At 33.3% G+C, this 16,601-nt stretch overlaps 1 protein-coding gene across 3 annotated transcripts; it reads left to right on the top strand.

Moving 5' to 3' along the window:
* Positions 1–411: 411 nt before the first annotated feature.
* LOC148601225 (sialin-like) lies at positions 412–15,666 on the top strand. Of its 3 annotated transcripts, none has more exons than XM_088555296.1 (13): positions 412–501; positions 4,381–4,503; positions 5,533–5,598; positions 6,440–6,648; positions 8,439–8,672; positions 9,043–9,130; positions 9,315–9,410; positions 9,946–10,076; positions 11,839–11,988; positions 12,368–12,500; positions 13,235–13,385; positions 14,747–14,837; positions 15,328–15,666. In XM_088555296.1, exons 2-13 carry the CDS (start codon positions 4,431–4,433, stop codon positions 15,508–15,510), a joined length of 1,605 nt encoding a protein of 534 aa, XP_088411422.1. In that variant the 5' UTR covers positions 412–501; positions 4,381–4,430; the 3' UTR covers positions 15,511–15,666. The 3 variants fall into 3 exon arrangements, with proteins under 3 accessions (XP_088411422.1, XP_088411424.1, XP_088411423.1); XM_088555298.1 differs by having other exon boundaries at positions 14,716–14,837; positions 15,328–15,468; XM_088555297.1 differs by lacking the exon at positions 5,533–5,598.
* Positions 15,667–16,601: the final 935 nt, after the last annotated feature.

Below are 16,601 nucleotides of genomic sequence, written 5' to 3' on the forward strand. Positions count from 1 at the left end.
CAACCATATTTTATTCTTGCAATTATTGAGGGGGTTGAGTGCAACTGTTCTTTTCAGCAGCAGGCCAATGTGAGAACAAAGCCATTTACCCATTTAAACTTGAAGTATTATTGTTATTAATGTACATTTGTACTGGTACATGTAATAAATTGTAAGTTATGACAATTAAAAGAATTTAATGTAATTATTTTACGGAAATCAGTGTTCTGTTTTTCTAAAAAGTCAGAATATTCAATTATAGATCCCATCATATGTCACATCGGGCTTAATCTATGTCCTTAAAATAACCTTAATAAAATAATACAATTGAAGTACACATAACTGACTCAACCGTAAATTGGAATTCATTGTACATGTGCATTGATGTATATGAAATATCCTTTTTCAAAATATCACATACGGGTTTTACTATTAAACCCAAAGGGTGTATATACATTAATTTACTTTAAATACTTTACACTAACCCATACTAAGTTTAGTGGGAGAGGCTACAAATTATAGGTATGTGAATATGTTTTTTTGTCTTGATTTTTGCTTCCTTAATAAACACTTTAGTTCAAAATATTGGATTTATATTTGAAATACAAATAATGTAGCATATGTCAGATTAAAATTAAAGCGACCCAACCTTTATATTGTATGATATATAAATTCCGGATAAAACAACTACTTTACCAATAGTCCTTAGGCTAGGAGGGTCCGCAGTTCAACCCGACCCACTCATCAACTTCATGATGATATCCAGGTACCTTCATATCTCCCTTCCCCCGTGGAGGTCCGGGTGTTAAAAGAATAGGCCTGCAGCAGCGCTAAGCTTGTCGTAAAAGGCGACTAAATAGTGCTCAGAAACCTAGCCGGGGGCTAGGGCGCTCTGCCCACAGAGCAACTGGGATGTGTGCCCCAGGTGGTGGAATGGGGTACCCCTGGCATGTTACATGCTGGGGTTGTCAGGCTATAATACGGAAAAACCTGACCGCAAACCATAGTGGTGCACCGTGTTGGGAAAGATGCCACGTTCCTTGCACGTTAAAGAAACCTACTGTGGTATTCTCCCGGAGTAGGAACCTTAGGGCTCCGCCACAGGAGGCTAAATTGCCCGACCCTATCCACCTCTCCATATTTCCAGTGGCAATCAAAATTTGTCGACCCCATTGTCCTTGTGTCCCATCCCTTTTTCATTTCATCATCATTTCATGTTCATTTTATCATCAATTTCATGTTCATCGTCTGAATATAGCTGAAATATTGCTGCTCGGACATTAAACCCCAGCAAACAAACAAACAAACATATCTCCCTTTAGTGAATCACTTTGTCACCTAAGAACATTATCATTTTATATAAGCTTATTATTCGATATAAGCCTTATATTTGTACCCAGCTGGGTCAAAAAGTAAAGTTTTTTGCGACTCAATCACTGTTCTAGTGTCTAAGTCATCCCGTGATATCATATATAAAGAAACTAAATAAACATAGGTACGTGTATCATCATATAGTCAAATGTCTCAGCTTTACAATATTGCCAAGAACAGGGGCGTAGCTAGACCTGTTTTAGTTGTACGCAAAATTACGGAGAGGGGTCTTGGGGGTGGGGTCGCTCAAGGCCCCCAGTGAGTCCGGCAAGGCAAAGCCCTGAGGAAAACTCCTGAATTTTAACGATTTTGGAGCCAGTTTTTCAGAGCCGTATGTATACGGAAAAGTACAAAATTTCGGGAATTGATGGTTTTGATATCGCAAATTACTTTATGGTGTATATTGGAGTATCATTATGTATTAAAAAGGATTTGTCATTGCATAAAACCTTTATTTCATCTTTAAAATGTGTGTTTTTATTTTTGTTACCTTTTCCGAAAGTACGCAACTGCGTATTTGCGTATAGGCAGCTACGCCCCTGAAGAAATTTGCAATAACACGGTTTTTGAGTTAAATGCAAACTAATTGCCCATATCCAGGGAACATTCTCTTTAATTGACATGTTTTTTCAATGTAAAACCCCTCTAAAATTGTTGCAACAGTAAAGCATTTTCTGTTTAGTACTACATGTACATGAATCACACTTAATACATATGGGGGTCTTTTGATGATCTGTTGCAATTTTCAAATTCACAATTTATAAAAAAAAAAAGTGAGGTACTCGTATAACTGGGATTTCCTATTTTCAATAAAAAATAGCATAAATTCGACTCAATTTTATTTTTAGGAATACGTCTCATGTCTGGTACATGTATCATTCTATAGATTATTCAATTATTTACACCATGAAATCTAGGAAAACTAGTATCATCTTAGAATTAAATGTAAATTAAAATTAAATATTATTTATCCCTATTCCTAGAAGATTGGATTCAGTATCAAACAAAAACATACCAACAGTGTAAGAGTAGTTATACTAGTAAGGCAAAACGTTGAGTGGTAGACCGGCTGACTGGTAAAAATCTAAGAAAATAAGAAATAATGTAACGTCACAAGTTTTAGACTCGCCCGTGAAAAATAACGTTCAGATTTACTAAGTCGTTTAATTACCATCCAAGAGATGCTCATCCAAATCTTGGTGGACAATCTGCAATAAGGTATCTGGTACCAAACCGTTACATTCAGACGTACCACCATTACTAATTGGAGATAGATTAATATTCAACGACGTCGACAGCGCAAACAATATTTTTCATTTTTTCATTTTATTTATTGTTTTTTCCAATATATCCATCTGATTTAAAGTCAATTCGGATACAATGTCTGACATCAATACATCACTTACACGAAAATTGAATGATTCTTAATTAAATGACTGCTACTTAATTACACTAAAGTAACACTACCTAACATAATACCGAATCCTCTGTTTGCAGATGACACGAGCATTTCTATAACCGTAGAAAATCCTGCAATCGTTGTTGAGATACTAAATATTGGAAATAATGACTTACTTGAAATAAAAAAAATAATAATAATAAAAAAAAAAAAAAAGCAGATGTGGTGAAACGCAAAAATATTAAATCCTTTCAGAGATCACCAAAAGGTTTTCAATAAGTGTAAACACACCTTCGAGTAAGCTACGAAAAACCCCGACAACAAAAGTGATAAAAAAAGAACGTTAAATAACGACACGACGACACTTTAATGTCCGATATTATCAAACACTAAAGACTTTAGGGCAAAATAATTCTTATCTAACGCAAGCGCAGTAGACAACTTGGAAATAGTGGACAAACATCCGACATCGACACAATTACAATGTAGATTAGACCACAAACTTTGATCTTGAACTTGATATTTTGAGGCAAAAGCATGTATAAATGTTTAGCCTTGTCCACGAAATAAACTATTAGTTTAAGGCACCTCCGCTCCAGATTTTCAATATGGTTAGTATTAGAACTGTCATTTTTTGAATGTTTAGATTTGTGTATTGTGTCATAACCGTTAATTTATTGTAAATGTGTTAGAACAAATAAATATTTGTATTTGTATAAAAACATGAAGTCTTTAAGAGTTCAAATTTAGCTGTTCATTCAAATATATACATGTTGCTCTCCAACAGTGTACCCTCATGGCCATTTCATTGACAATAGATACATTGTACCCTTCGTGACCATTTCATTGACAATAGATACAATGTAAATGTGCATAACAAATGGGTCTAAAAATGTTCACTTGTCATGCATTACATTATATAATTCGTGATATGAATATTGAATATGTTGGTTTATTTATATGAAAGTAAGCTAGCATTTTAAATTTTAAAAAGACGTAAGGATGTTAATGGAGCTCATATTTTTGTACTGGAGAACAATGACTGATTTCGGTTGCTTGGATTACAATTTTTTAACCTAAATTACCGGATACTTACAACATTTATTTGTTTGAGAAGGAATTTTTTTTTTTAAATATGATCGTTTGAATTTCAAAAAGCTTGAAAGAAAAATGAAATTAAATCTAAACGCAACAGAATTATCGAAGTAGGGCAAGTTTCACTAAAAGACGAAACCGCGGATGCACATGAAGATTGCAGTATCCTAAAATATTGATACAAACACAATGCCGAGTGGATACTGTTAACCGAGACATTTATCGCTGTTTTCCATTTTAAAATCTGCAGCGGTTCCTCAATTCTCCGAAGAATATATTCACGACAGTTTACATCTCGGGTTAAAGGTCTTTCATGAAAAAAAAAAAAACAAACAAACATAACTACTTGGATGTTGAATTCATAGCTGATGTATTCATTTCATATTAACCACATAATGCTGTGTGCGGGAAGTAAAAAGTTGACTGAGTGCCTTATTTCGTATACATATTTATGTTTGAGTTAGAACAAAATACATTTGTTGTTTTTGTTTTGTGTTTAGTCGTTGTTCTCTTGTATTCTGTTTTATTTGTTGCAGGTAGACATCATCAAACAGACTCCGTAAAGTCATTTTTGAAATTTTAAATCATGGAAACCAAAGATGACGAAAGCAGTTTTTCAAAACCGTTTTTGACAGGAAACTTAAAAGGAAATGTTAAAGGTCAGCTCGACTCTCAATATATTTTAAATATAGTTCCTGTCAGGGGCGTAGCTGCCTATACGCAAATACGCAGTTGCGTACTTTCGGAAAAAGTAACAAAAATAAAAACCCACATTTTAAAGATGAAATAAAGGTTTTATGCAATGACTCACTGGGGGCCTTGAGCGACCCCCCCCCAAAGACCCCTCGCCGTAATTTTGCGTACAAATAAAACAGGCCTAGCTACGCCACTGCCTGTAACAACTAATATGATTGGGTGTAAATGCATACAAAGATTATTTGTTTCTAAAATCAAAACTATGTCTGAAATGTATAAAACGTTTGCCCTACACCCTTATTTTGTATTTATACAAAATAAAAGCGCGAGGCATGTAACATGCTTTAAGTTCTGAAACCATTACGTCGATTAAAAACTCAACTTGTTCACATACTTCTACAAATTTCTGATACCAAGATCATGTATCAAAAATCAAAATGTAAAGAAAGAGGCACTTTTGAACAAATGATTTAATAAAAATGAACAAATTCACTTTAACAATATATAGTTGAGGGTATGCATAACCTTGGTTCAACATTTTGTATAATGGGTCGTTGCCAACGATTGTCGACCAAAGGTCCCTTAGGTCACTCACCGGCCAGTGGTCAGACCTGTCTAACCCGATTTATATCATTTATTATCTGACTTTTAATTAAAAAGCGCTATAACACCGATGCCTCATTCCTAGTATTGTACTTGGAAGAACTTCTTGGTGCTAGCATTGGCTTCCTATTTTGATCGATATCTATAGTTTTGAGTACTTCTAGTACACAATTTATAAATAGATTTTGTACTTGCTGTGTATTTGTTGAAAATGCTTATGATGAAGGTTTTCTATTGAAACACGTGTACCGCATACCAGAAATACTAGGTATTTTCGTTTTATGAGAATACAAGTATACACTTTAAGCGACATTCAAAGATATCATACAGCATTGTCTGAACATTCATGTAGGAACTGAGTTATATGTGTTAATGCATTCTGCCTTTAGCCGAAAAACAAGAATTCAATGAGAATGACATTTGTAGCAGACTTACAGTATCCAAGCGCTGTCATGGTAAGTGAAATACCTTATCTAATACGAACGTGCCCTTGTAGGCGAAGGCGCTAACAACATTGTTTTTGTAGACTTACTCATTGTTCAATTAAGTCACTGCATGTAGGATCTAATAACAGCCCATTTTATTTTTGGGCAGGTCTTGTTTAAATGAACTCAACATGATGTTTTGTTGTTCTTCACAATAGCAAGTACATATGTAACCTTGTGTATTGTTCTTTGTACGACCTCGCGTTACAGTATGGTCGTATGACTATTGAATAAATACACAAAACAACTACTTCGAGTATTACAGTAAGATTTATTGTTGAAAACGATGGAAAATGTAATTTTAATTTCTATTTTTTAATGGCAGAGTATAATTTCTAAATTATTACTGTTTCTGTTAAAATTGACTTATTGTATTTTTTTTGCTAGTGGCATTTCCACATTATTTGGTTGAAACAACTTTAAATTTTTAAGAAAAATGACATGCGATATTAAATACTTTGTATTTGTATATTGGTATAGCACATCAGGACAGTCAATAGCAATACTGACATTTTTTATCTACTTTTTTTAAATTGAAATGTATTTTGCACCTCTTCAATGCTCATTCTTACTACTTTAACCTAAAGTAAAGTATACATCAAAGGATCCAGGATTCGGGTGGTTTTAAAAAATGTTAACCAAGGACATCGACAAGACAAGGAAAACACAAACGATGAAGAACATGCGTTATAACAAAAGTAACACGCACAAAGTAACAAATTGTCTATTTATACGTAACCATTAAAATATTCTTGTCTAATCTTATGTAAATCTTGTACATAAATATGCGTACATGTCTTATTTTTTTCAGTGCTATTCTCTCAAAGATGGATTTTAGCCTATCTTTTCTTTTGGGGTTTCTTTTTTACCTATGCTCTCAGAGTCAATCTAAGTGTAGCCATAGTCTGTATGACAAAAACTCCTATAGAAAATAACAGTCTCCTTCTAGACTCAGATAATATTACCGTCAGCCATCGTGAAGAGTGCGGAAGTCTGGATCAGGAAATAAGGTCAAATGAGGTAAGGTTAGGAATTAGAATCTCAGTGCTGAATCGATATAAAAAACATAAATCATATGAAGATCGCAATTTTCAATTTTCTGTACGTGTGTGTCGAAGTGTAGTATCAGGAGCATTCGACAAGCAGGTCTCAATACAAAAAAATATTACAAAATAGGATTGATTGATTGATGTGGTTTAACGCCCGAGCAGCAATGTTTTAGCTATATTCAGGCGATGAATATAAAAGAGGTGATAACATGAACGTGAAATGATGATGAAATGAAAAATGGGATGAGACACAAGAATTGAATGCAACTGCAAATAGGACGAGAGGTGGGTAGTGTAGGGCAATTAAGCCTCCAATGGTTCCTACTCCAATAGAATACCACAGAAGGGTTCTTTAACGTGCGAGGAACCATGCATCTTCCCAACACGTTGCACTATGGTTTGCTGTCAGATTTACCGTATTAAGACATGACAACCCGAGCATGTAACGTGCCAGGGGTATCCCATTCCACCACCTGAGAGACACAACCAAGTTGCTCTGGGGTCAGAGCGCCCTAGCCCCCGGCCAGGGTTCTGAGCACTATTGAATCACCTTTTACGACAAGCTTGACGCTGCTGCGGGCCTATTCGTTTGACACCCGGACCCGCACGGGACTGCAGAAAAATAGTACTCAAAATCAAAACGATCTAAATAGAAAGCCAAATCCTTGACCAAGAAGTCAAGATACACCACACATGTACATGTACCTACAAATGTGGTGATGGGTTCTGGATCCATATTTGATTAAGGTGACAAGTCGATATATTCACTGCGGTCATTCAGTAAAACAGTAATCGATTTATTCATTTACCAAAAAAGTCTTTGTCGACATCTTTGTAGAAATAAATGCTTCCATTCTAAGATTTAAACATGAAACGTAATATGTGTTTACTTTGAGAAAGTTAAATAACTGAATTATACATATATTTTTAAAGTAAAAAAGTTACTTCCTGTTTTCATTATTTGGGGAAAGAAATTATGAGTTTACAAATACCATTTTGTACATGTGCATATTTAATTAAAATACAATTTCATTTTGTGTCACATGACAGGGGTTGTTCCTTATTATTTTGTGTTTTTGTATTTAAAATATTTTTATCATTTTTGTTTTAGATATGTTTTCACTTAAAGTGTACCATGACTAGGGAAGACTACTTATATCAGATCATTAATTTGTGCATACTCATTGTAAAATATTTTCGTTGTAGAGCAAAGAACATTTGAAAAGCCCACATTAATTATTGTGTTTGTTTTTTTTTAGTTTGATTTGTTATACTAAATGAACTCCTCTTCATAGTTACATTTTTTAGCTGCTCTTGTAAGATCTTTTTTTTCAAATAATGCACTCGAAAAAAAGTTTAAAAGGCATTATTATGCAGCTAACACACTACAAACTAAATGTGTTTTAAAGGTTAAACAAATGGCACGTATGATCGATATTTGCTCTAAATTTAATTCTTATATGCAAACAATTTTAGCAAGCAAATTGAATTGCAATTTTGAAACCACTACGTGTCATTCACTCTTACACATATGCCTGACTTTTATATTGAACTGTGCCTAAGCATTTTAAATATTTCACTTAGACAGCAACATGTAAATTGTAATAAGTTGTGGGACTCGTTAGCCATCAAAACTGACAGCATGTGTCAAGTAAAGTGTAACATATGTTCAAGAAACATGCGAATATTCGCGAGCGAAAATATAAAAAAATAATGATTATATAAAATTTACTAAAAGTACAAAATAATGTCTTATTTCAGAGAGCTGAGTTTGATTGGAACAAGAGCCAAAAATCCTCTCTTCTTTCGTCTTTTTTCTACGGGTACCTGCTGACTCAGATTTTAGGTGGTTGGCTATCAGATAGGTTCGGTGGGAGACGTGTTTATGGTTATGCTTTGGCGGTTTCTGGTATTGCTACTTTACTTACACCTATCTGTGCAAGGACTAATATCATTCTAGTCTATGTAATGAGAATCATCTGCGGACTTGCAACGGTACATGAACAAATTACGCCACATTGGTGATGTCTTCTATGCTAAGTCTTAGTACTTCTTATCTGCATGCTTGCATTGCAAGATTTCCTATACTGTTTTGGAGCCATGCATATATTGCTTATGTAAAATATATCTATCTCGTTGAAAATATGAAATTTAAGTAAAAAACTTGAATCTTATTTATGTAATTTTGTGAACAATCCTGCATCAGCAATTGAATTTCCCATAAATCACGTTTCAATTTTTGTAACTTTCAATCTGTCTCATTTTTTTGTTTTTGCACAACAAGGGAAACATCACAATATTTTTAGAATTGACAGTAGATCAGTTATGAATAAAACTTATATTTATGCAATTAATATATCACCAGGGAACCTGTTTTCCTGCAGCTCAATCTATGTGGGGAAGGTGGGCACCTCGGATGGAACGAACTAAGCTTGTCTCGACAGGTCAAGTAGGTAAATATTTCAACATGTATAAATTTTTTATTGGGTAGTTACCTTATGATAAAATACTATTGAATTGCACAATAACGTCGATTTCGTTTTAGTTGTTGTCGTTTTTTTTTTTGCATATGAAACGATTCAATGGCATGACTTAAATATCTTCAATAAACACTATAATACGCTTTATCGATTACAGGTGCATACATTGGTACTGTGGCTACATTTGCCGGATCCGGTTTTTTGTGTGATTATGGATTTGACAATGGTTGGGGGTCAATCTTCTATATAATAGGTAATGGAACTTTACTTGAATTACCATACAGAGTTATGATGGCTTTAAAGTTTCATATGTCGATTTTACAGATAAATGCAGGGGCGGATCCAGGATTTGAATTTGGGGTGGGGGGGGGGGCGTTAATTTTAATTAAATGCAGTGCAAAGCAAGACAAAAAATATTATGGGGGTGAAACTTGTGGTAAAAAAAAATTCTTACCGATTTGGGGGGGGGGGGGGGTCGTACGCCCGTTACATCAGTCCTTGGATTTGCGCGTGAAATGAAATATAGTCGACACTAATGATATCATTGGGGACAATACCATTGTGATATCACACTCACGACATCGACCACAATTCGTTTGCTACTTCCGTTACATCTAGTTCGTGTACGTGATTATTAATGAACAATATTCATGATATCGATATGGTCCAATAGTTCAGCTCATCTAGGACAAAAGCAAAATTTTAAAAATTTCAAAACAGACCTTGTCTATTATATCTCTGTTACGTGATATGAATGAATGAAAATGTGAGTTGATTCTTAATTTCAGGTGGCTTAACCATGATGTGGGTGGTAATATGGTTCTATCAAGTAAGAGATACACCCAACGAACATCCAAGAATTACAGACGACGAACGGAATCATATCATAAACAATGTGGAATACAATGCAGATAAAAGGGTATGGAATTGATTGTCACAGCTCAATATCTTAGTAACATAACATAAACCATTTATTTTTAGTGTATTATAATTGTTATGATATAAAAAACGCGGTGCAGGAATAATAAACTAGTTTTCACTTCAAAGGTACTGCAGATAAACAATCCAAAAACAGCATTAAAACCAACGACTTAATCTAATTTAGGATGGTTTTTAATTTTTGACCAGGTTATTCGAAATGGCAAACTTTTGAAAGCGGTTTATGAACAAGTGTAAATTGCCCCAAAGTTGGTTATTTCGCATAACTGTACAAATATTGAACACAATCCCTATAATTTAATTTCTAATCGAGTAAAGTCAAAATTAAGTCAAAGCCTTATTTAGTTTTGAATTGTTTGAACTATGACTGCGGACCAATCGACTTTTCCACAGTACCAAGTTAATTTATAGGAAATAACCCAGATGAAAAACAAACAATCCAATTAAATTATATATGAATAGACGAGAAGAAGCTCTTTTGATAAACAGGTTGAAATAGGAAACCTAATCCAGCATTACTAATGTCTACCATGTGTTAGACAAGTAAAGGAGACATCATGTAAAAGTTTAAAAGTTTTGATACTGAAAGCATATATTGTATGCACATTTGTAAGCAATAATGATATAATTCAAGTCAGACAAGTCTTATTACAAGGCTGGTGGCTAGTGAATACCCTCGTGGATCTGTTCCCAACAGCAGTGGCATTGACCCATTCATTATAAAACCCAAACTCTGAACAGCGTCTGACATTCGAAATTCACTCTAGACGCTGCAGCCAGCCCTACCAGAAAATGCCAGAATCTTGCAAAGTCGGGAAAAATAAAAAATGATTTTACGCGTCGTTTTTCAATTGTCAAATGACGTATGATTTGAATTACGCCTGAGAATTTTGAAAGGCCTGTCTGCTGCAGAAGATAGGAAACAAACGTCTGCCCTGTGTGAGGCTTGTAAAAAAAAAACCATTCCAGACTCATATAAAGAAATTGCGAATTTCGATATGCTGAATACTTGTCTAAAAGACTAATACATCGCCAACAGTATTAAAACCAACTAACTATTTAGGAAAATGAATAAGTTATGCTTACATTAACCAATATGTACAATCCGCGCATAACTTGATTGGTGTAATAAAATTGTTACAAACGTAATCAACCAGGACTACAAAACTTTAGCAATCTGCATATATTTTTATGTTTTTTTTCCTTTTAATTCCGTGTATTAAATAAATTTTCAAACTTAAGCTTCATTGTTAAGTGTTTATACTATATACTCCAAACTAATTTGCTTCCTATACTAATGAGTATAAAAATTAAAATCTTTCAAATATAATTTTCATATGCTAATTTGCTTAGTGCGTTCATTTTGTATTATGTATAGCTAGATAGGAGGTGATTCACTTTTATTTCTCATTCAGAAACATTTACATACCACATAACAAATCAATTTTTCAATTGTTTGTTACGCCTTTGAGATGAAAACGTTGTAAACATGCAAGAATTATGATTTGATTGTATTTAGTGGAAGGTGAATATATGGTTTTCTAAAAAAAAAAAAAAAAGAACAGATCTGAATACAGGAAAGACTATTCTTACGAGAAAATATAACATGTAGATAAAAAAACACCGTTTTTTTCCGAGGGTTTTCCTACACCATGAATCACCTCTACTATTGGAAGTATATGAATTTTATATTGACTGTCTTTAAACAGTAAGTGATCTTTTTTATGACATAAACTATTTAGACTTCAAAGGTGCCATGGAGAGATATGATTAAATCAAAACCACTATGGGCAATAATAGCTGCCCATACCTTTGGTAACTGGGGGACTTATACACTGCTAACTAGCTTACCAGAGTTTATGAAGACCGTTCTGAAGTTTGATATCAAAAGTGTAAGTGGAGAGTCATTTTTGTTTTCTGCCTGTAATGTGTAATATTATTACGTGTATAAGTATACAAAAACTCAGTATAATTATTAAAAGTTAAATGTTTTGACACATTGATGGCTATTTTCATAATAAAAAAATATTTAAGTTGTGAAATGACATAATCTTTTATATGAAAAAGAAATAAGTAACTCGTAGTCCCTTCGACAAAAGTGGATGAGAGGGAAAACGTACCGTCTGACAAAGGAAGTCCGACAAACGTGGTTCTTTTCTTCTTATTAAAACGTTTATCTGTATTTTCTTTGCTGTTAATATTGATTCTGGCTAAATACTAAGGTAATTCAAATATATTTTAAGATTAAGAAATAATTTACTTACCTTCTAGAATGGAGCTATGTCAGCTGTACCATATCTGTGTTCAGCTTTCATAGCATTATCTTCTGCTCAACTTGCTGACTGTCTTAGGAGCAGAAAAATTCTTACAACAACCCAAACACGCCGTCTGTTTCAGGGAATAGGTAAGATAGTATTACATGAGCTGATGTTTCTTTAAAAAAGTGGCACTTACCCTAATGGTTGAGTTTGCGTTAGAGTCAGTGTCTGTTCTTGCCAAATAGTTTTCTTTTGATTATTTTAGTTCTTTTTAGATAGGTTTCGTATTGCTTCTTGACTGTGATATTAAGTGTTTGTTTTTATTCATTTTGATATAGTTTTCATTTTGTATCTTTTCATTTTGTAGCTTATGAATGTGAATTTGTTTTGTTTATTTGATTATTCTGTTACACTCGAGTAATAAGCAGTATATGCATCGGATATTTCAATCTTTTTTTCCATAAACGAAAGTGTGTATGTCAATGTGGTACAGAATAAGGTTATGTTTACATATGAGAGTTCAGAGGCTAGGTTATTTTAGGATAGCAGTAACATTTTCCTTTCATATTTTAAAATAAACTTTTTAGTCACATATTGTCGTAAATAAACTTTATGTTCTAAATCACCAAATGGGCAGGTGACATTTCAAGCTTTTGTCTAATGATATATTTGTATACAACTCATATTTAAACATTGTCAAATGAATACATCTATACTCGGCGTCACATAAATAACATACTGTTAAAATTTGAATAAAAATATTTTCTACGACTTTATTGACACCTACCGTCGTTTAAATTGTCTTAAATGACTTGCTCATTCGTTAAGTATACACATTAATCGAGTAATTGCAAGATATAAAGTTCTCACATATTTGTAGCTCATATTGGATCAGCAGTATTTTTAGTGGCGGCTGGTTTTGTTACCTGTGAAAATCGATACCTTGCTGTAGTCTTCTTATGTGTCTCTCTCTGTTGTGTCGGGTTTACGAGAGGAGGTTATGCAGTAAACCATATTGATATTGCACCTAAGTATATACAATTTTTCATGATTAAATATTTGGAAGCATATATCCGAAAAAAAGGAATATTTACGTTTGTTGATTTCAAATATCAAGTTTTAAATTCTATGTTTTTCTCCATTCGTTTTAAGACTTACTGAAAACTGTTTCTTAATGTTTCTTTTTTTCTATTTTTCCTTGATTGTGTTGCTATAAGAGATTTATGAATAGTAGATAGAGAACCATAGTTTCAATGATTACCAGAAAAGTATTATCAGTAGACAATAACAACCATTTGACATTAGATAATATTGGAGTGAATGGCTTCTAACAAGCCAATAAGTATTTGACCAATTGTTAAAAAGAGATTACTCTTTATTGGACGATTCGTGACTTAAACGTGACAAAATACGTAATAAGCTCCCAAGTGATCGTGTATGATTATTAAGACAGTAAGTAGAATTTTGTTGGAGGGTGAGGCGTTGCATATAGATATTTTTGTTAAATCAATCCTCAACAACAACAACAACAAAATCTTTTTTTTTCCAAAATGTTTCAACTCTTCGACTGCAAATCATTTTAAGTGTACATACGAACTCTGAGAAAGGTTCGCGGAATTTTATCTCAACAAAAAAAAAAAAAAATCCTACTGAGCTTAATCAAATTTTTAATTTTTCCGAATCTCTATAATTCTTGGTACTGGAAGATCTATTTAAATATCTAAAATATCTAAAATCTTAAGTTGAATACACTTTATTTATAAGTTTTACGTTCAATATAAAAAGAGCTTTTCTACATGCTATGATCAGCCATAATGTTTTATAATATAACATATTTTTGTTCATATGACTGATATGTGCACTGGCCCGAAATATTTTTTTGTCATTGACAATCACGTAGAATTTGACTAAATGTGTAGTTGTCAAGAGTGGACCGGGAAAGGTTTGTATCTAATTCAGGTTTGTTGCTTTACAAAGTAATAAAATGATCCGATGTAAAGTAACGAAAAACTACACCAACTCTCCGTCTCACAAATTGGATTGATAAAACAAATTGTCGTCGGCATAGAAAAGGTTGCTCTTTTTTTTATTAATGCTCAGGTTTATTAAAATTACGAAATTAACATCTTAAACTCAAGACTTTGCAAAAAATCTCTCGAAACGAAAGATAATTTACAATATTTATAAAACTCCTTGCGTCTTTTACAATTAATGTCGAAAATATCTCTGTTAAAAAAATTATTGATTCAGCCAAAATAAACTCTTCCTGATATTTTAAATAATTTGTTATTATGCTCATAATTGTTGTATAATAACAATTATTCAGATAAGTAAAAGCAGTTTTATCTCCTTGTTTTACAGATACGGTGGTATTTTTATCTCTGTATTACAGATATGGTGGTATTTTATTCGGCATAACAAATACTTGTGCTACAATCCCAGGAATGATTGCACCTGTAACGGCGTCAGCATTAACCCCAAATGTTAGTTTGTTTACTAATATATGTCAACAAAGATTGCAGGAATGTCCTCCAAGTCTGAAATCAAATCACACAATACCTATAAGTTGTTTTCACTCTTCTATGTCAGCAAAATTCGTTTGTCAAAAAATGTGATAGGACAAACAACGAAATATCATTATAAACATAGCGTAGGGAGGGGAGTATAAAAGGTGCTACATGTACCTTAAATGCTTTATGAAGCTATTGATGTGTTTGTTTTATAAGCAAGGCGAGTATTTGACACCGTCTACTGAAAATGAAATGAAGATATAGCAATTGTTTTGCAAAGCCTGTATACTACTGTTTTAATTAAAATTATAAAAAAAAACTGAAAGGACAATCCCATGTGCAGATATTACTATTTAGTTATTTCCTCATTCGTGTTTGAAAACGACAATACATATGGCTAATAGACACGACAAGTTTAAGTTTAATACAATTTTAAAAACTAATTTAATATAAATTGCTGTAGGACACTCCCGAAGAATGGCGCAACGTGTTTTATGTTACTGCAGCCTTTTATGTAGGTGGAGCAACCATATTCACATGCTTTGCAAGAGGAGAAATCCAGTATTGGGCACTGGACGATAAAGACTTGGAAGAACATGTCGAGAAAATGGTGAAAATATCCGACGATAAGAAAGAACTAAATTGACACCTATACTTCCTACAACATTCATTTGTGTACTTTAATTCTGCCACTTGCGGATTTGGGTTAGATGACGTTGTTAACAGCGTACCAACCAGGAAGGCACTGAACTTCCGTTGTTATCTTAGGCATTAGTTGAAGAAATAAATAGTAAAAACACAACGTTTGAGAGTTCTTTAAGCAGGCCGGTCACCGTTAGCGTTTTTGTTGTTTTATGCTGTTTGTTCCGTTGTTCATTGCCTTTTCTTTAATTGTAAATTAGATCATTAGATCACTCAATCATTTTGAAAAAAGAGAAACAAAACAACATTGTGGAAACAATTGAGGTATGAAAGAGGTAGCACTAAACCTCGCAATTCACGGTAAAATCATCACAAAAAAAAACAATCATTTAGTTGTCGAGTCGTAATGCATACTGTTAAACAAGCTATCACAAATGTGAATATTTAACAGGCCTGTGGTAATGCATTATTTGTGTGTAAGCATAAAATTGATAACTTTGAGGTAGCGCAAGAAAATCCCGAACTATAGAAGGTAATTTGTTTATCAATTTGCACAAGTAGATACAATGACTTAAATTTACAATCCTTCACGTACAAAAAAACTGAAAGCAAAAAATCACTAAATATAACCTCCTTACCAGCCGAGATTATTCGGTCAAAATATAAACAAAGTTCTTAAATAGATAAGATCGTCAACAAGGAATTACATATCATTGCTAAAGTCTGAAGCCCAATCTTCCAATATCGCGTAACTATAGAAAGCGGCTGTCAAAATAACAAGTTCCGATAAGTATTTATAGAGAATACGGTTGTGAATACGGTTAGAACGGATAAACGGACGAAAAGACAGAAGAACGCTCATTAGCATACTTCCTGTTTTCACTACGCAAGTGTAAGAAAAATAAGTTTAGACAAGTGCTTGGAGACAAGAATGAACAAGAAATTAAAAAAAAATTATTGTATACAGGAACTCTGTTTATGAAAGACTAATCAAGAGAACCAAGATTCTATAATAATAATGCAATCCAGGAACAAAGACAAGACATAGAAAAGAAACACACACAACAAAGAACATAAAATAACCAAAATAATGCA

Source organism: Perna viridis, chromosome 12 (genome assembly GCF_037379345.1).
Source record: "Perna viridis isolate PV_CMFRI_1.1 ecotype Kerala chromosome 12, ASM3737934v1, whole genome shotgun sequence".
Classification (NCBI taxonomy): Eukaryota; Metazoa; Mollusca; class Bivalvia; order Mytilida; family Mytilidae; genus Perna; species Perna viridis.